This window comes from Xenopus laevis, chromosome 8S, assembly GCF_017654675.1.
Source record: "Xenopus laevis strain J_2021 chromosome 8S, Xenopus_laevis_v10.1, whole genome shotgun sequence".
NCBI classification, from domain to species: domain Eukaryota; kingdom Metazoa; phylum Chordata; class Amphibia; order Anura; family Pipidae; genus Xenopus; species Xenopus laevis.
This window is the reverse complement of record NC_054386.1, coordinates 83,978,038-83,999,299: the sequence shown is the minus strand read 5'-3', so window position 1 is coordinate 83,999,299 and position 21,262 is coordinate 83,978,038. Positions and strand designations below refer to the sequence as shown.

At 39.1% G+C, this 21,262-nt stretch overlaps 1 protein-coding gene across 7 annotated transcripts in view; it reads left to right on the top strand.

Annotated features, from left to right (window-relative positions):
- Positions 1-21,262, top strand: part of sipa1l3.S (signal induced proliferation associated 1 like 3 S homeolog) — a 136,880-nt gene that overhangs the window by 80,318 nt on the left and 35,300 nt on the right. For all 7 annotated transcript variants that reach the window (XM_041575293.1, XM_041575288.1, XM_041575290.1 and 4 more), the window contains 7 exons: positions 92-266; positions 1,313-1,416; positions 3,061-3,218; positions 4,502-5,078; positions 8,052-8,326; positions 19,092-19,337; positions 20,242-20,388. In XM_041575293.1, the coding sequence (XP_041431227.1) occupies positions 92-266; positions 1,313-1,416; positions 3,061-3,218; positions 4,502-5,078; positions 8,052-8,326; positions 19,092-19,337; positions 20,242-20,388 (1,682 nt within the window). The remainder of the gene's footprint in view (positions 1-91; positions 267-1,312; positions 1,417-3,060; positions 3,219-4,501; positions 5,079-8,051; positions 8,327-19,091; positions 19,338-20,241; positions 20,389-21,262) is intronic.

Below are 21,262 nucleotides of genomic sequence, written 5' to 3'. Positions count from 1 at the left end.
GGTACATATACAGTATAGGTACAGTATAATATAATTTATGGACAGCAATGGTTGGAATGTGCATTTATGTGAGCGAGTCTTTTCCGATTAGCTTTGCAGAAAACACAAAGTTGGAATATTGTATTGTAAGGCCGGTCAGAGTTCCGAAGAAGAGATGTACAACAATGAGTGCGCAGGACCAGCCTTCGAAGAATTTATTTCTCTACTTGGAGATAAAGTCTGTCTTAGAGGATTCAGCAAGTATGCGGCCCAGCTGGACACTAAAAGTAAGTAGATTGTGTTAATGCAACCATCTTTGCTGGAAACAGTGGCCATCAAGTACTATTCTCATACAAAACAGAGCTAATAAAACAAACAATGAATGGAGGAACAAATTGACGGCACTTCTGGAGAAGATTTATTACTGCTGTATATCCTGACGCGTTTCGGGAAATGATCCCTTAGTCATGACTAAGGGATCATTTCCCGAAACGCGTCAGGATATACAGCAGTAATAAATCTTCTCCAGAAGTGCCGTCAATTTGTTCCTCCATTCATTGTACCTTAGCAGTCGGATACTGCTGGACAGAGCACCTGGACAAGTACCTGTGGGGAGCAGTAGCGGTCCTTTTTTCTAGTCTCCTATCTTCTAATAAAACAAACATACTAACCAGAGTTTAACTGGCCTACTAGAGAAGAATTCCCCTCAACCCATTCTTATTTCCTCCATGGATCTATATAAAAACCTGTAATTATTTGGCACATCAAAATCTAATTGCTGTGTGTGTGGCACAAGGTGTCCATTTCTTTGGAGGGTCTTATGAGAGCCAACAAGATACTGATACAAACTACTATAACAAAAATTTGGAAAGTTTGAACATTTGCATTTGTTGCTTTTTAACAAGATATACTAAATAAGACCATCATTTGTGGACACCAAAATTTGCCTTTGTATTTACTGTAGGGTTTACGCTCTTTTGAACAGTTTAATGTGGAACAAAGTAATTGAAGGGGTTGTTCCCCAAAAAAAAGTCTTTATTTCTGGTGAACGATCTGAAACCAACTGAACTGTGTAACATTGTATTTGCTTGTACTCCTAGAAATGTCTGTGCTAATTATTGTTAATAAAAGGCTGATCCAGTATTTCATCAGTTGCCCAGGCAAGTTGGATCAATAAGGGAGATATGTAATATGTCTCTCTTGTATTTTTACACTTGAGTTTAATAATCAACAGGCAAACAGGAGGGGGACACACAGACAGATGTTAGGCCAGAGTGATTTAATCTTTGATACTATACTGAGAGAATGTGACACATTTCTCTTTCACCCATAGCGGATTCTACGGGGACACATTCTTTGTACACTAGCTACCAGGACTATGAAATAATGTTCCATGTGTCTACTCTACTTCCCTATACTCCAAATAACCGACAACAGGTATGTTCACTTCCCTCGTTGTTTTCTTTCTAATTAGTTTGTCAATTCTATTTGAAATTCTATTTTGACAATTCCAGCTGCAATCATAAGTGATGTGCTACATGAGATGTGATGTAACAGTCAGAGGTCCCTCTTTTGCTCCTGGAAAGTGAACTGTGGGGATCCCTTCCCATCTGTAGGATTGTAAACGTAGAGTGTCATTTCATTACTTTTTATTCTGTATATATTTAATTTTTCTTTTAAATGAAAATCAGAGCCTGATTATTGGCCATACTGTTCTGTCTTGTGTTATTAATTCTATAAACTCACAATTAATTCAAAAAGGCATTAATGTTCTCCGCAGATGGATCTTTTCTAGAATCTCTGCAATTAAATAGTTACATAATACAATTAATGTGGCTTTACTTTATGTACAAAACACAGAAAGAAATCACCAGCGATCGGTCTAGCTCATGCTGTTGCGTTGACCAGCTGGTATAAATACCATTTTGCCAGTGCTCGGCCTAACCCACATTCTGGAGTTGACCAGCTGCTATAAACTATAAAAAGCCAATATTTGTACACAAAGAAAAAAGAGGAAAATTGGCAGCGCACAGTTTGCCTTTAAAAATATTTTTTACAAAACCTGAGGTGTTAGTACCGCACGTTGGCCAAAATATGTAAGCTCCCGTGCCACGTCAAGGCCCCTCATTGTACGTGAGTCCTACACTATTTTTTGAGCATTATAAGTTTGTAATGCATTTAAAATCAAGTCCCCCAGCAACCAATGTGACTGAGTAGTAAGACCATTGTGCACTTACCCTTAGCTCAGGAGCTCTAGTGGGAAAGCAGGAAGCTTTTTAGCCCCAGCCAACAAATATACACCTGTGAATAATTACCTTCTTTTGTAGTGCATTTAAAATCAAGTACCCCAGTAAACAATGTGACGGAGTAATAAGACCATGGTGCACTTCCCCTTAACTAAGGGGCTATAGTGAGAAAGCAATGAGCTTTTTAGCCCCAGCCAATTAACATACATCTGAAAGCGATTCCCTGTTTTAAAGGCTGAATGGCAGCTATAGGCAATATTTGGCTAAAATTCGTAAACAAACTACAGAAATGCACTACAAAATGATAATGCTCAAAAATAGTGTTGGGCTCAAGTACAATGAGGGGCCTTCACATTATATACAGTCTGACTACTGTAAACATTCCATTATTTGTGAAAACAGAATTATCTACTGTGGATTAAGCAAACGCCAGCAATAATTTAAAAAACAGACATTTGGTTAAATTGTTTGTAGAAATAAGCTAATGCACCATGTCTGTGAAGGTACACGTACAAAGACCATAATATTCAAATATCCACCCTGCATAGCTAGTAAATACAGTAATGTGAAACTGCACCAATGGTGTATCATGTATAAATAGATCACCTTAACCACTAAAGTCCTAAATCATGACATTCAATTGTGTATCCTCTAGTTCCTGACACTAACACTCCATACACCCACAAGGATGTGTAGAGTGTTTTCTACATGTTGCCAATGAATAAGATTTGGACTAAGTAACCTATAAGTGTTTTTCTGTTACACGTTTAGTCTATGAACTTGTTTTATCAGCCAAAAGGATACATTGTGGTGTCTTGCATCCTCTCTCTTGTAGCTCCTCCGAAAGCGACACATAGGAAACGACATTGTGACTCTCATCTTCCAGGAACCTGGTGCCCTTCCCTTTACGCCTCAGAATATACGATCTCATTTCCAACATGTTTTTATTATTGTAAGAGTCTATGACCCCTGCACTGAGAGTGTTCGTTACAGGTACGTTTGTAACAACCAATTTCACTTTTCTGCCTTAAAGTTACTTTGACCTTCTGAGTGGATATTAGTTTACCATATAAGCTCTGAAACGACAAAAAGTGCATAATAAAACCCATCAACAAGTTTGTTTTTTATTGTTTACCTTACTGCTGTGTTGCCAGTATGTTTGAATATGGAGCAATTTCTATAGCTGTGCATGACATTTCTAATTTGGATTATTGTTTTGCAGATATAAAGGGTTATGAGAAGGATCTATGTTTGTTAGGGCAGAGACACACGCACAGATTCGGAGAGATTAGTTGCCCAGCGACAAATCTCCTCTTCTACGGGGCAACTATTTTTCACGAACTGCCTCCCGCCACCTAGAATGTAAATCACCGGTGGGATGCCAATCAGTGTGATTCATTTTCTGAAGTCGGCCGAAGTTGCCTCACGAGGCAAATTGGGGCTACTTTGGAAAACAAATCGCTCTGAGTGCCATCCCGCCGACAATTTTGATTCTAGCCGGCGGGAGGCCTTTCGGGGAGATTAGTCACCCTGGAGAAGAAGAGATTTATCGCTGGGCAACTGAATCTCCCCGAATCTGAGCGTGTGTCTCTGCCCTAAAAGCCCTCCCTATGTTAAATACATGTTTGTAAATCCCTGCATGGTTTATCAGAAATCCACTTGTGTAACCCTAACCCTAAAAATAAACCGTTTCCATGGTGAACTAGTCCAACAGTGAATTCTGAATATCACATTCACTTGCATTCCGTAAGAGCTTTTGACACTTGAAATTGACATGATTTCTGTCCAAATATAGCTCCCTTATTAACTGATATACAACATGTCCTAATTGTATTAAAATGATGGTGTCATTTAATGATGTCTGTCACTTGGGTAGGCTGAATAATATAAAATCACTTGGAGGACTGCCGATAGCCTTTGGACCTTCAGATGAACAGCCCTAATCTCTATAATAAAATTTGGAACAATATGCGAAATTCAAAATCCGAAGAACTGTCACTTTGCAGCCAAAAACTATGTTACATACAGAGAGCACAAGGACCAATTTGGCACTCCAGAAATCTATATATCTGAGGGCTTAGCTCCTGGGCTAAAGGTGCAAATTTGAAATACAATACCGTCACAACTATCTTATGCATTTCAGTATCTGGGCAGCACAATTTAAGCAGACAACCTACTCCATATAGATCTGTGGCGTTGATTGTCACTGCCTTATTCTTGTCTGTGGATTGCATTATTTGTAATTGCGTATTATAAAAGTGTTTGCTTCTCCACAGTGTGGCTGTAACCAGATCAAAAGATGTCCCACCGTTTGGGCCTCCGGTACCCAGTGAAGTACCTTTCCGCAAGTCTGATGTCTTTCGGGACTTTCTTTTAGCCAAGGTTATCAACGCTGAGAATGCAGCACATAAGTCGGACAAATTCCATACCATGGCTACCCGCACCCGACAAGAATACATTAAGGACCTAGCTGAGAATTATATCACCAATACACCCATTGACACAACAGGCAAATTCAACCTCATTTCTTTGACATCAAAGAAGAAAGAGAGGACCAGACCACGCATAGGGAGTGAGATGCAAAGTGCTGGGGCTTTGTCCTGGCGAGTAGCAGCTCAAGATTTCTCTCTGGGTGCAGAAACAGAGTGTGCTTTAGGAATCTCAAATGAGTTCATGGTTCTTATTGAAACTGCTACTAAAGAAGTGGTCTTTAACTGTTACTGTGCTGATGTGATTGGTTGGACACCAGAACCATTATCCCTCAAAATATTTTATGGCAGAGGAGATCATATATTAATACGCCCTTTGGATGGTAATGGTGAAGACATAAAGGAAATAGTGCAAAGGCTGAAGGTTAGTTAACTGTTGCTCCATATCAACAAAAATCTCATATTAATAATACAATTAATACCTATTGCCCGGATTGCATTGGATTTTGCTTAGGTCTTCTTGGCCAAAGTCCGTTTTAATTAATTTTTATTATATGTTGGAATGAAAACACAAAATCATTCTGCTGCATAGTCACTCATACACTAGGCCAACTGTAACTATATGCAACTGATTGTCCCATTAGATTATCTGTCTGATATTCTTGCATTAAGGTCATATGTTTTGGTGGCAGACTTGCTCCAGTCTGAAGTGTACCCTGCAACTGATGACCCGACACACATATTAAGGGGGTCATTTACTAAAACTTTACTTTTTCTCACTTTATTTAAAAAAAATCCAACCAAATGCCCAAATCCCCTTATTTATCAATAATTTTTCTCGAAAAAATGGTGCAAAAATGTTCAAATGTTTTTGAATTGACCCTTTAAAAACTTTTTCCAGTTGCCACCTGAAAACCTAGAATAATTCAGATTCTCGAACAAAAAACAGCCTGAAACTTTAGAGAACCATGAAGGCATGTACCATGTTACAAAGGTTAAAGGGACCATCTGCCATTGACTTATGTATGATTTCAACAGGTTTGAATTGTTAGCAGCTTCAGGGTATAATAAATCTTGAAAAATGAAAGGTTTTTCTTCTCTAAAAAATTCATTTTTTTCCCCTTTAAAACTCAACTCGAAAAATTTAAGTTTTGTTAAATAGGCCCCTTAATGTGGTCATCATCTGGTCACCAGTTCTTTGGTGCAATCTTATTAAAAAACAATTAAACAGAGAGTTATCTTTATACAGTTAAGTGGGGATTGAACTGGGGGAAAATTGTATGTTCCCAGCATCCCCTTCGATTTACCTTCATCACATGAAATCGAACACAGATTTCTATGAAATGCTTGAAACATTGGAATTTTTGTAAATAAATCACTTTTTTTGTTTAAGCATGCTCATGTGAGTGTGGTCCTTTTTTCTTTTTTATATTTTTCTTTACCTGCCTCCAGGACAGTTTACCTACAGTTAAGGATACCCATAAATGTTATTTAGTTTTTTCAGCATAAGGCTACCATAGGTGTTTCAGGGGCTGCTGCTGTTTCTGAATTTCTGGTTAAAAAGAACAGAAACTCAGCCCCTGAAGTTACTGGGGGATGCTAATTTCTACCCCTGGATTCCATTTGTAACATTTTAACATTAAGCTAGGTATATTTTTTAATCAATTACAAAACCTACATCATAATTTTAATAGGCACCCATTCAACAAACAGGTTACTTTTGCTGCTTATAAGTAAATAATGTGTACCCTCCTCCTGATTAAAGTGGTAAAGCTCAAAATAAACATCACTTAAAATTCTAAATCAGACCAGCCTAACAGACCTCAAAATGAAGTAATGTGGTACTGTAACTCTGAGTTGCTAAAGTTCCTCTTCTGCTGCTCAGCCACTTTACTCCCTCCAAAAATACATTATTGTGAAAGTCAAAAATATTAGGGATGCCCCGAAATCCTACCCTAAATAGACCCCCCTCCCTCCTCCCGCCAGTGTAAGTGTTACCTCAGGTAAATGGACCTAACGTTTTACTTACCCCTCGGTGCAGATCCAGGCATCGGAGTTCACGGGCACCATCTTCTTCTCTTCGGAAATCTTCAGAATGAGACCGGGGTGGCGGCGCATGTACAGTTGGAGCAATTTTCTGTTTCACGACAACTGCTCACACGCCGAAACTCAAGAAAATTGCCGAAGTGCCGGTCTCATTCTGAAGATTACCGAAGCGGCTGAAGATGTCGCCCGTGAACTCCGATGCCTGAATCTGCGCGAGGGGTAATAAAATGTATGGGGCATTTGCCCGGGGTAACACTAAGGCTGGAGGGAGCTGGGTCTATGTAGGGTAGGGGGGGTAGGGTTTTGTAACTTTAGGGCTGAATTCTCCTTTAAGACATTTACAAGACCAGTTATGGGTATGCAAACTATTAAGGGCAGATTTATCAAGTCGGAGGATTTTATTTATCGTACGATCGAAGTACGATCATACTCCAATCGTACTTCGAACCGTACGATTCGAACAATTTTATCGTATGATTTTCCTTCGAATACAAAAAACGTCAAAAATTGCTCTGGAAGGTCCCCATAGGCTAACATAGCACTTCGGCAGGTTTAAGTTGGCGAAGTATTGAAGTCGAAGTTTTTTTAAAGAGACAGTACTTCGATTATCGAATAGTCGAACAATTTTTACTTCGGATCGAAGTAAATTCGAAGTCATAGTATCCTATTCAATGGTCGAAGTATTCAAAAAATTACTTAAAATTCCGAATTTTTTTACTTTGAGAATTCCCTCGAATTGACTTCGACCCCTGATAAATCTGCCCCTAACTGTTCTCTAGTGCAAAAGATTTGTTTTTTTAACTCTAGGGTTCCATTCTCCTTTAAGGGCACATTATACATTTATTTTAAAATGGAAATATATAGAACTTATTTTAAAATATTGTAAAATGGAAATATATAGAACTTATTTAAAAATGTTTGGTGGCCATAGACGCACAGATAATATTGTACGAAACAAATTTTCGTACAATATTCGGTGCGTCTATGATTGGAAAAGAGCCGACTAATATCGGCAAAAGACTTAGCTATCGGAAGGCTCGTCGATCGGGCTGGACGGAAAATCTTGATTGGGCAACTTTGAAGACACCTTGAACGTCGGGCATTGTTAGTGCTGAATCGTCAGATACAGGTAGAATTCTATTGTTTCTACCTGTATATCTGACGATTCAGCTCTACATGTGTTATTGAAACAAACGATCTTTCTTGGAAAGATCTTTTCCAAGAAAGATCGTAATTGTTACGTCTGTGGCCACCAAGTGTCCAGCAATTTGGTTTGTGAAGTAGATGCAGGATTTCCAATCTGTTTTGTTAATGTGCTAAATCATTACTGATTCAAAACTTTTGTTCCCAGATAATGACCACAGGGTGTGAGACAGTGGACATGACACTACGGAGGAATGGGCTCGGTCAGCTTGGTTTCCATGTCAAATATGATGGAACGGTTGCTGAAGTAGAAGAGTATGGATTTGCTTGGCAAGCTGGTCTGCGTCAGGGCAGTCGTTTGGTGGAGATTTGCAAAGTGGCAGTTGTGACACTCACACATGATCAGATGATTGATCTTTTGCGCACTTCCGTCACTGTCAAAGTGGTCATCATTCCTCCCCATGAGGATGGGGTGCCACGAAGGTAGGACACTTGCACATTCTTTTGATGAAATGTCTACTGTACTATGTAACTACAAAACTATATGTACATTAAGTTTTACCTCTCAAAATGACCCCCATTACACATCAATCACATACATAAACAGAAGTATACACTGTTTTCAACAACTCGGCTACAACAACACTTTTCAGAGTGGGGCTCCTTGTGATTTTAATTTGTCTGCAATTAATAAGAGTAGCCTACACCCAAGTTGTGAGGAGTGTGTTAGGTCTTTGCATTTGTGCTTGCATTTTTTTTTTTTATAAATTATCCTTATCTTTGAGTTTAGCACTTGATGGAATATTGTGGGTTCTGTATACATAAACAATGATACAATGAGGTATGATCACATGGCAAGTCTAAATCATCATCAGTTCTATAACTATATACAGTACACATAGTGGCGGAGTTATTATTAGCAAAAGGTCTGACTTGGGTGTATTAAAGGGATACTGTCATGGGAAAACATGTTATTTTTCAAAATGCATCAGTTGATATTGCTGCCCCAGCAGACTTCTGCACTGAAATCTGTTTTTCAAAAAGTCAACTTTATCTTTTTATATTTTATTTTGAAATTTGACATGGGTCTAGACCTATTGTCAGTTTCCCAGGTGCCCCGGTCATATGACTTGTGCTCTGATAAACTTCAGTCACTCTTTACTGTTGTACTGCAAGTTGGAGTGACCCCCCTCCCTCTCCTCCAGCAGCCTCACAACAGAACAATGGGTAGGTAACCAGATAGCAGCTCCCTAACACAAGATAACAGCTCCCTGGTCGATCTAAGAACAACACTCTAGTAAAAATCCAGGTCCCACTGTGACACATTAAGTTACATTGTGTAGGATAAACGATAGCCTGCCTGAAAGCAGTTCCATCCTAAAGTGCTGGCTCTTTCTGAAAGCACGTGACCAGGCAAAATGACCTGAGATGGAGCCTACACACCAATATTACAACTAAAATATTACACTTCCTGGTTCAGGAATTAAATTTTACATGGTAGAGTGAATTATTTGCAGTGTAAACAGTGTAATTTAGAAATAAAAACTACACCATAAAAATCAAGACAGAATCCCTTAAACATAAGAAGGCAAGACCTTGATCTCTGTCTTGCTATTATTTTCTTGCAGTCATCTCTTTTTTTCACAATTGTTATTATAACCCGTGGTGTTAAAAAAAAAAAATTATGGGGAGAAACAATCTATGCAAGAAAACACAAGCTGGCACAAGAGTGGTAATTTCTACAAGCTGGAATGCAAGAAGATTTGACAATTAGCTGGAAGACTGTACAGAGATTGTCTGGTAGCAGTGGAGAGCACAACAAAAATCAAGGGAGCAGCAGGATCAAGGCATAGAGATAGGTGAGATCACAGAGATCTGTGAAGGAGCAGCGAGAAGGTGAAAGGTGATTAGTGAAAGGGTAATGGAGAGTGCACAGAGATAGGCAAAAGAACAAGGAACGGGCACAGAGATTATGTTGATGGGGCCAAAGGAAAAGGGCACGGAGCAGAGCCGGACGTCCAGGGTAAGCATTCATCCCCAATACCCCCAGCACTGTGGGTAACCGGCCTCTACCACACCCCACAGCCCATTTTTGTGACTTGTGACACACTATATTTCCCACATAGCTAGACACTGAACTTACATAAGTGCAGAACTTCAGGGAAAGCAGGCAGTAGAGACACATACCAGCCCCCCCCCCAACTATCAAGACCTAGGCACGTGCCCGGCACCCCCAAGTTCAGCCCTGGCTCCGAAAATTGTGAAGGAGGTGGGAGCAAGGGACAGGAAACAAAGAGGAAAAGAGGGGAGAGCACAAAGGTTTTTGAGAGTGAAGCCATGTTTACTGGAAAATGATTTTGCCTAGGTTATGTCACCCATCAGGATTATGCTATAAACCTCAACCCATAGCAGCAGCTATGAGTGATTTTCTGACTCCAGCTTTGATTGCATTAATTAAAGAATGACAAACAAAGGCTTTCTAAAAGAACCCTTGGTATTCTATAATAAGTACTTTTATGAAAATATTGTTTCTTTTTAAGAAGCTGCCTGTAAACATTGGTATGCTTTTAATTAAGAAATGTAACCACTACTATAGTACTCAAAGGCATGCACGTCATTAAATAAGGTATTCATTTCAACAAGTTCACCGCACAATGTATATGCTTATGTTAGCGGGTCTGTTAATTGGGTCTCTACACACAAGACACCAAATACAATCACAGAAAAATATTCCACATCAAGCTTATATTTCAATGCTCTTGTGGTACATTTGTCCTAGTGGCCGATATGATGGTTAAGTTCAAGAATAGAGGCCCTGAGCAAGACAGGAATGTTTGTGCCTCTAACATGTTATAACATAGTAACATAGTAAGTAAGGTTGAAAAAAGACATGTCCATCGAGTTCAACCTTTTTTTTTTTTTTTTTATTAACTACCTATCGGCCAGTTGATCCAGAGGAAGGCAAAAAAAACCCATCTGAAGCCTCTCTAATTTGCCTTAGAGGGGGAAAAATTCCTTCCTGACTCCAAAATGGCAATCGGACTAGTCCCTGGATCAACTTGGACTATGAGCTATTTCCCATAACCCTGTATTCCCTTACTTGCTAAAAAGCCATCCAACCCCTTCTTAAAGCTATCTAATGTATCAGCCTGTACAACTGATTCAGGGAGAGAATTCCACATCTTCACAGCTCTCACTGTAAAAAACCCCTTCCGAATATTTAGGCGGAACCTCTTTTCTTCTAATCGGAATGGGTGACCTCGTGTCAGTTGGAAGGACCTACTGGTAAATAAAGCATTAGAGAGATTATTATATGATCCCCTTATATATTTATACATAGTCATCATATCACCCCTTAAGCGCCTCTTCTCCAGCGTGAACATCTCCAATTTGGCCAGTCTTTCCTCATAGCTAAGATTTTCAATACCTTTTACCAGCTTAGTTGCCCTTCTCTGTACCCTCTCTAATACAATAATGTCCTGTTTGAGTGATGGAGACCAAAACTGTACGGCATATTCTAGATGGGGCCTTACAAGTGCTCTATACAGTGGAAGAATGACCCCCTCTTCCCTTGACTCTATGCCCCTTTTAATACAGCTCAAGACCTTATTTGCCCTTGATGCTGCACATCCTGGATGGAATTAATTGGACTGGATAGTTTTGTGTCATCTGCAAACACTGATACATTACTTACAACACCCTCCCCTAAGTCATTAATGAACAAGTTAAATAAAAGTGGACCCAATACTGAGCCCTGGGGGACCCCACTAAGAACCTTACTCCAAGTAGAGAATGTCCCATTAACAACCACCCTCTGTACCCGATTCTGTAGCCAGTTTCCTATCCACGTGCAAACGACTTCATTAAGCCCAACAGACCTTAGTTTAGAAAGCAGTCGTTTGTGGGGCACAGTATCAAACGCTTTGGCAAAATCCAAATAGATCACATCTACTGCCCCCCCACTATCCAGAATCTTACTTACCACATCATAAAATGCAATCAAATCAAATGTTACTCCTGCAGCAAACCCTTCATCTAGAAGTGCCTGCTTGATGTCCCCTTTGTAAACATTATAGAAAAAGAACACATTAAATATGGTAACATTTACTAACTCTACAAATGGCATTTTTGGCCAAAGTCTGCTGTTTACTGTTAGTTATTTTAGTGTAGTTGGGGTTGTTGAGGCACTTATATTTATTTTTTTCCCCAAAAGCCCATTTTTTTTCTGCACAACAGTTTTTTTTTCTAGAGAGAACACTGCTTTCTGTTATGGCCTTCTCCTGTTAACCTCCCCTTCTGACTTCTAATCTGCTAAACTGTTTATAGGATACTTAAGCAATCGGATAATAGTTGAAATTCAAATGCTGAAAGTTGCAGAACAAAAATCGAATCAAACGGTATAAAAAAAAACACATTCCATCATAAAGCAAAATATCACTTCAGTATATTTTTTTGAGTTTTGTACTGATTTCAATGGGTTAAAGTGGACCTGTCATCCAGACATAAAAAAAACTGTATAGTAAAAGTCCTTTTCAGAGTAAACATGAAATCATAATTCATTTTTTTTATTAAAGCATTCATAACTGTTGTAAAAAAATCTCGACTGTCAATCAAATATTGCCTGCCCCTCCTCTATGCCTTAGGCATAGAGGCGGGGCAGACAATTACTTTCACTTTCCATTCAGCACTTCCTAGGTGTCACTGCTCTCCCCACATTCCCCCAGTTCTCTTCAACATTTAATTGTGTAGCCAGTACATGGGGATGGACATCTGGTCCCCCATTCTGCTGCACAAACAAGATTCTGAGATGATGCAAGGCTTGCCTTAATAACAGTGTCCACAAAATGGCTCCTGCCTGCTTGTTATAATTATGAATTCCCAGACTGAAGGAAACAAAATTAAAATAATTTATATAGTGTAATTAAAGTTTATTTTACATGAGTAGCATGATAAAATAGGATTTGGAATTATTTATTAGGGTGACAGGTTCCCTTTTAAGGTGCACGGAGCAAATTCTGCCAAATGTGACCAAGGAACTATCCTAAAATTGATAACCGGCTTCTCGGCGGGCTATGGACATTTTTTTACAGGCTGAAAAAAGTCAATGGAAGAAAACTATGCCCTGTTTATCATTAGTCCAAGTTAGGGATGCACCGAATCCACTATTTTGGATTCGGCCAAACCCCCGAATGCTTCTCGAAAGATTCGGCCGAATACCAACCCAAATCCCATTCCTAATTTGCATATGCAAATTAAGGGTGGGACAGAGAAATATTTTTTTACTTCCTTGTTTTGTGACAAAAAGTCATGCGATTTTCCTCCCTACCCCTAATTTGCATATGCAAATTCGGGTTCCGATGGGCATAAGAAATCTGCCAAATCCTAATCCTGCTGAAAAAGTCAGAATCCTGGCAGTATCCCGAACCGAATCCTGGATTCGGTGCATCCCCCTAGTCCAAGTAGAATAGGAATAATGTTGATTAGTGTGGGCGCACTAGGCAGATCAACAGAGCACCTTGGCATCAAATGATTTCATTATACTTAATCCTAAAAATGTTTCATTGGTTGTATTCTTGGACCGGTAAATGAATGCTAAAATACTCATCAAGAAAAATACTCCAGAAATGAGCTCACCTTTACTTGGGCAAAATAACAGGATTGGAGGCCATGCTTAAGGAGCTGTAAGATGCATATGACCTTTTTGGGGATCGTAGGCACATATTTTAGCCCTCCCTACCTCAAGGCACAGATGACGAAGATGTAACGTTATTCTACACACAGAAACACTACAGGGCGTACTGAGATTATGTCTCTGCATGTGTATTATAAAGACAGTTGGATTAATATTACGACTAAAAATCAAAGTATTTCAAAGCTGTAATCTAACGTGTAAGGACCTGTTCAGAGAGCTAGTGATCTTACTGTGCAGAGTTAATCCTCAGAATAAAGCCATGGTAACAGATTTATTTGGAGGAGAGAAAATCCAAGCTTCTGGCAGGAGATTATTATGTAATGCTCTGTGCATAGACACCCATTTCTGCATATACGCAGTTACAACCTGTTTATTTCTTCACACTCTTTTGCTGCAGAAGGGGCCACTGTGAATTGTGCACCTGCTGCCATAGCAACACCCTTGCAATGAGTTGGGTGCCAACTTCTTGACATATCAAGAAATCAGTATTTGCAATAGGGATGCACCGAATCCAGGATTCGGTTTGGGATTCGGCCAGGATTCGGCCTTTTTCTGCAGAATTCGGGTTTTGCCTCGCCAACAGGGATGCTTCGCCAATGAGGCGGCAGTGCCCCACTAGGTACCAGGGGCAGCAAAAATGCTGCTCCTGGTACTTTAAGAGCGAATTTACGGGGTGGGGGGGCGGCAGAGGGGCCAGGATCGCCCCTGCTGGCCAAACTGAATCCTAATTAGCATATGCAAATTAGGGGCGGGGAGGGAAGTCACGTGACTTTTTGTCACAAAACAAGGAAGTAAAAATGTTTTGCCCTTCCCACACCTAATTTGCATATGCAAATTAGGATTCGGTTTGTTATTCGGACTAATCTATCGCGAAGGATTCGGGGAATCCAAAATAATGGATTCTGTGCATCCCTAATCAGAATATCTATTAACCCAACTAACTTCAGCTTAGTCTAGTGTTCACTCCTTTCCTATTTTTTATTTGAATTATTTAACCCACAGTTTCTTTCATTCTGGTTTCACATATGGATTTTTGTTTTGAGGAAGATTCACTGCGACTCCAGGACTGACTACTATTTGTAGTTTAGATTCAAATGTAGTGTCTGTATTCAGAGTCTTCTTTTTTTATAATTGTGTCAATAAAATGAAGTTTATGAACCACACCCTTTAAAAACTTGCAAGACAAGTTTAGACAGTTTCCTTAGGTGGCTTTAGCAGCCCTCACTGCAGTATTGTTGAGCTAACGTTTGCAATAACTATAGCACATATACATAGGCATGCATGAGAGCTTTTAAAGGGGTTGTTCACCGATAAGTTAACTTTTAGTATGATATAGAGAGTGATATTCTGAGACAATCTGCAACCGATTTTTTTTTTTTTAGCAGCTCTCCAGTTTGCAATTTCAGCCATCTGTGGCTAGGGTCCAAATTCCAGGAGACTTTAAAGGAGGCTGGCACATGCCTGGGACCCACAAAATAGTAATGCCGGAGTCAGATAGTAAAAGGTTAAAAAAAGCTTAAATTTTTCCAAAAATTAAGAACCAGGGCCTGACGCGTTTCGTGTCTACCAAGGACTTACCAAGGACACTTGGTCATAGCCTCTAGGATCCAAATTCCCCTAGAACCATGCATTGATTTTAGGGATGCAGGATTGTTCAGGATTGAGCCAGGATTTCAGACTTTTTCAGCAGGGTTTGGATTCGGCCGAATCCTTGTGTCTGGCTGAACCGAATCCTAATTTGCATACGTGACTTTTCATCACAAAACAATGAAGTGTAAAAAAAATTCACACTTTTTCCTTCCCCACCCCTAATTTACATATGCAAATTAGTATTTGGATTCAGTTCCGTTTTCGGCCGAATCTTTCACAAAGGATTCGGCCAAATCCCAAATAGTGGGTTCAGTGCATCCCTAATTGATTTGAATAAGAGACCGGAATATGAATGAGAGGCCTGAATAGAAAGATGAGTAATAAAAAGTAGCAACAACAACAAATGTGTAGCCTTACAAAGCATTTGTTTTTACATGGGGTCAGTGAACCCCATTTGAAAGCTGGAAAGAGTCAGACGGAAAGTGGAAATTATAAAAAAAAAAAAAAACTATAAAAAATAAATGAAGACCAATTGAAAAGGTGCTTAGAATTGACTGTTTTATAACATACTAAAAGTTAACTTGAAGGTATTGGACTGGGCTGATCTGTGTACAACATGTTCATGTTCGATAAGATATCCTAAGCTAGGTACGAATAATTGGTTATAGTTGCTTTTTCCAAATAAATATCAAATGTTACAATGTAACACATTAGCGGAACATAATAGCTATAGCTCAGTGCCTGTCAGCAGAAAGCACTTTTTAATTTACAGCAATTAGAAAGCAAGGGACTTGGAAAATAAATCAGGGGTGTAACTACAACTTAGGCCCCAGAGAAAACTTGTTCACCAGCTACACACCCTGCAGTCTGTGTTGTTATCCATTACGTAATGTGGAAACCCACATTAGAATGTTCTTTTCTAACCTCAACAGCAGCATATAATTACATGTACATGAACTGACAATTAACATCAAATGAGTCTTATTGTAAGACACAAAGTGTCGTGTTCATTACCAGGGGTTAAAGAGAATAGAAACATAAAGTTACTGGTGGGTGCAGATTTTTTAGGTGTCCCCCAGAGACTAATTGCTTACTCCCTGTCCCAGGCCAGGTTCCTCTTATTTAAAAAGCATAAATAGGCCCCTAACTCCGAAATATTCAAATACCCCATATTTCTTTGCATAATTTGAAAAAAAATTAAATAAACATAGGATTGTTTTTCCACCGATATGAATTCACATCAGGTACTGTTGTATTACTACAGGTATCTGATCTGGAAATCCGTTATCCAGAAAGCTCTGAATTACAGAAAGGCCATCTCCCATAGACTCCATTTTATCCAAATAATCCAAATTTTTAACAATTATTCAATTTTTCTCTGTAAAATAAAATAGTAGCTTGTACTTGATCCCAACTAAGGTATAATTAAAAAAGAAATGACAATCCAAAAAGAAATTAAGGGGCCGATTCATGAAGCTCGAGTGAAGGATTCTAAGTAAAAAAAACTTCGAATTTCGAAGTGTTTTTTGGGCTACTTCGACCATCGAATGGGCTACTTCGACCTTCGACTACGAATCGAACGATTCGAACTAAAAATCGTTCGACTATTCGACCATTCGATAGTCAAAGTACTGTCTCTTTAAAAAAAACTTCGACCCCCTACTTCGGCAGCTAAAAGCTACCGAAGTCAATGTTAGCCTATGGGGAAGGTCCCCATAGGCTTGCCTAAGTTTTTTTGATCGAAGGATATTCCTTCGATCGTTGGATTAAAATCCTTCGAATCGTTCGATTCGAAAGATTTAATCGTTCGATCGAAGGAATTATCCTTCGATCGTTCGATCGTAGCATTTGCGCTAAATCCTTCGACTTCGATATTCGAAGTCGAAGGATTTTAGTTCCTAGTCGAATATCGAGGGTTAATTAACCCTCCATATTCGACCCTTGATGAATCGGCCCCTAAGTGACAGAGTCTCACGAGACTCGAAACATGTTGTGTTAAACAATAAACACTGAAGTTTGAACAGTTAATCTTGCATTTGGGTCGATCCTTGTGAACTTTAAACTTTAAGGTATAATTAACCCTTTTTGGAAGCAGAACCAGCCTATTGGGTTTATGTAATGTTTAAATAGTGTTCTAGTAGAATTAAGGTATGAAGATCCAATTTACAAAAAGATCAGTTATCCGGAAAAGCCCAGGTCCCAAACATTCTGGGTAACAGGTCCCATACCTGTACAGAGAAAAAGGAAATTATTGTTAAAAAATAAGTATTTGCTTCAAACGGATTCTGGGCCATGGCCTTTCCGTAATTTGAAACTTTATAGAAAACCGGTTTCTGTATAAGGGATCCCATCCCAAACATCATGGTACAAATGGACTATTTATCACCTCCCCTGTGTTTGTGGCTTAGTGTATATAAGTAGAAGCACAAACTAGTTTTGAGGAGTATATGTGAATAATTATAAATGGTTCAGACAAATACTTTGTACCTGACACACATCATATACAAACATTATCATATTATTAAAGGAAAACTTAAATATTCATTTTGAGGGTATAGTTTTCCTTAAGAGTTCTGAATGCTTTATATTAACACACTGGTTGCTAAGGGTAAGAACATGTGCTGTTTTTAGGAAATCCTGTTTAAAAATGCCTCCTTCTGCATTTTTTTGCTATTAAGCTGGACTGCCACATTTAATGCATGTTACATGCTCTGATTTCGGGTGATTTGTCGCCCGTGGTTACACAGATTTCCCAAAGGCATCAAATCTTCCTATGTGCTATTACCTGGAATAAATGATCTACTGGATTTCACTACCCTCCTATAAATAGATAAATGTGTCCTTTCAGTTATTTGTTTTAATAATGCAGCTTTATTTGCTATATGATTTTATTATGAATTTAGCATGTGCTCTATTATTATTATATAAATATATATATCTTAATTCATGCTCTGATGGTATTCCTACTTAAATCAATACTGCATGTATGTTATCCTGACATTTTTAAGGAGTTATTATATTTGCAATGTCATTCATTTACTTTGGATGCATCCAACCCTAATTTCCCACTGCTTCTCAGAATGTGCCTGGTGCTGTCCCGGAGTGACAATCTGTGAGTTTTAGCAAATGCCAGAGGGGCTGCTGTAAGATGCCATAGACACTCACTATTTATTGGGCTGGTGGGGGATGTTTGGGCTTCTGTGTACTTGGAATGCCAGGACCTGTTTTGACTCCTAGTCTGAACCTGGCATGGTGTATATATAATGTGAATTTGACATAACCTTTAAAGGGCACCAGTCACCCTGAATTTGGTTGGCTGGTGGGAGCTATTTTTTTTTATTTTTTATTAGCTCGCACCTTTGGTTGGGTAAAAGAAATTCAGGGTGACCGGTTCCCTTTAAGTTAGCCAGTATATGGCCATCTTTAGCCTCTCCAAACAAAAGCATTGCCTTCCACCTATGAGGAACTGCTTCTATGTATGCAAATCTGTATGTTAAATGGATATACCCATTTATTGTACAGCACTGTGGAATATGTTGGTGCTGTATAAATATGTGATGATAATAAAAATAAAGCTAGCCTTGCCTTAATTTTTCTTTTGCATAGACTGCATTTGAATCATTACCCAGATTTCAGTGGGCCCTCCTGCTTCTAAACATTTGGCCTATTTCATGGCCATTCCCTATTTCTAGGCTAAATTTAAAAAAAAAAAAAGCTAAAAAGATTGAATAATAGATTATAGTATGTAAAGAAAAGAGACTAGGAGAATGGAGGTTGAGCGAAGGGAGGAAGAAAAATAGTACTGAGAGTGGGCCCTTGGTCTAAGGTTTTTGGGTGTGCCCCTGGTTTAAAGTTTTTGAGTGGGCCCCTGGTGTCCCAGTCTGATGCTGCTGCTTCCAAAGTAACGCTCAGACTATGAGATAGGAAGGAATAAGATTGTGTATCTTTTTTATTTTTTTTTTACAGGGGATTGTTTGAATCCTATGAACTTAACTCTGTGGAACACAAGGAAATGGAGAATTCCACCCCTGCAACTCGTCCACCCATCCACAACAATACAGCCTGGAAGTGGAGTGGATCTGCCACCCACCATGGAGCCAGTCCTTCCCAGAAATGGGTAACTCCAAGCCATGCACTATCCCTAAATAGACTGCCCAAGCAAGCAATATCAGTGTCTTCCCGGGATCCACAGGCTCTTCATGGGAGCAGGAGGTGAGTTTTTCCCTGGTGCAAAACATTGTTTCCTTTTTATTTACATTTGAGGGCACAGAAACATAAATATAACCCTCCTCTTCCTCCTCCAGTAGACAGAAAATGTATTTACTTAGCTAGGAAACACTAGTTCTAGTTTCTGTTAAAGGAAAACTATACCCCTCAAACAATGTAGGTCTCTATGAAAAGATATTGCATAAAACAGCTCATGTGTAAAACCCTGCTTCATGTAAATAAACCATTTTCATAATAATATACTTTTTTAGCAGCATGTGCCATTGGGTAATCATAAATACATTTTAAAAAATACGGGCTGCCCCCTGGAATCGTATGATTTATGGTGTACACAAACAAGCTATACATGTTAGGTCACATGAGCCAATAAACAGACTTAATTCTGTCTTTTGCTTCCACATTTTTTCCTGTTACAGTTAGAGCTGCAGTATTTCTGGCCAGGTGATCTCTGAGGCAGCACAGAGACCATCACAAAATGGGGGTTCAAGGCAAAATATGTAAAAGGGCAATATTTACTGAAATATACATTCCAGTTTGGTAAGTTTTTTTAATATGGCACTCTATTTGATATAAACTATCTGTTGCTCACGTATTCATTTTAGAGGTATAGTTTTCCTTTAATGCACGCTACAGTAGAGGCAGGCAGTCTGGATAACTGGCCAACAAACAACAGTATCCTATATCCACATGTATCTCTTGCTGGAGGTTTCTTTATGTTATAATGATTGCCAGGTAGTGACCGAATCCAGTAGAACTGGCACAGCATGTGTTAAGGAGACAGACAACCCTGAGAGGTGTGACAGGGAGGAGATGCCCACAGGGCCCAAGGAGAGTGAAATTGTATTCACCTTACTTTTCCAAATCTCGCAAGAATTTTCTGTGTGTATAGGCCGGTGAGTTTCCCTGAAACGCCGTATATTGCTGCATCACCTGCCGCTGTAGACAAAGGACAACCTCATAGACAAACATCTGGAAGTTTCTCTACCCCAAACTCAGGAGGCGCAAGCTACAGCCGACACAAGGCAACTCCGGATAGGTGAGTTACTTTTTCTCATTGTTTGTGCTTCAAAAAGTGCTGTGTTTATGCTGCATCACTTCTACGGAGTTTATTTTTGGATTAAATCATGGGTCATACTGTTTCTAAATTTCTACATAACATGACATTTATAACTAAATATTTCCTTCAGAATGTATACGCTATCTTGGAAAAAAATCACTTATCTCTATACTTGCAATCTTACAAATTCCAATCTTACAAATTCCAAGTGTACCAAATATTCCAAAAGCTTTATAAACTTATTTCACAAATATATTGGTATCGGTATGGGATCCATTATCCAGAAACCCGTTATCCAGAAAGCTCCAAATAACAGGAAGGCCATCTCCCATAGACTCCATTATAGGGATGCACCGAATCCACTACTTCTGATTCGCCCGAACCCCCGAATCCTTTGCGAGACATTCAGCCGAATACGGGACTGAATCCGAATCCTAATTTGCATATGCCAATTACGGGTGGGAAGAGGAAAACATTTTTGACTTCCTTGTTTTGTGACAAAAAGTCATGCAATTTCCCTCCCTACCTTAATTTGCATATGCAAATTAGGATTCGGATTTGTTTCAGCCGGGCAGAAGGATTCCGTCGAATCCTCCTGAAGAAGGCCGAATCCAGAACCGAATCCTGGATTCGGTGCATACCTACTCCATTATAATAAAATAATTCAGATTTTTAAAAATGATTTCCTTTTTCCTCTGTAATAATAAAACAGTGGCTTGTACTTGATCCCAACTAAGCTATAATGAATCCTTATTGGAAGCAGAACCAGCCTATTGGGTTTATTTAATGTTTACATGATTTTCTAGTAGACTTAAAGTATGAAGATCCAAATTACAGAACGATCCATTCTGGA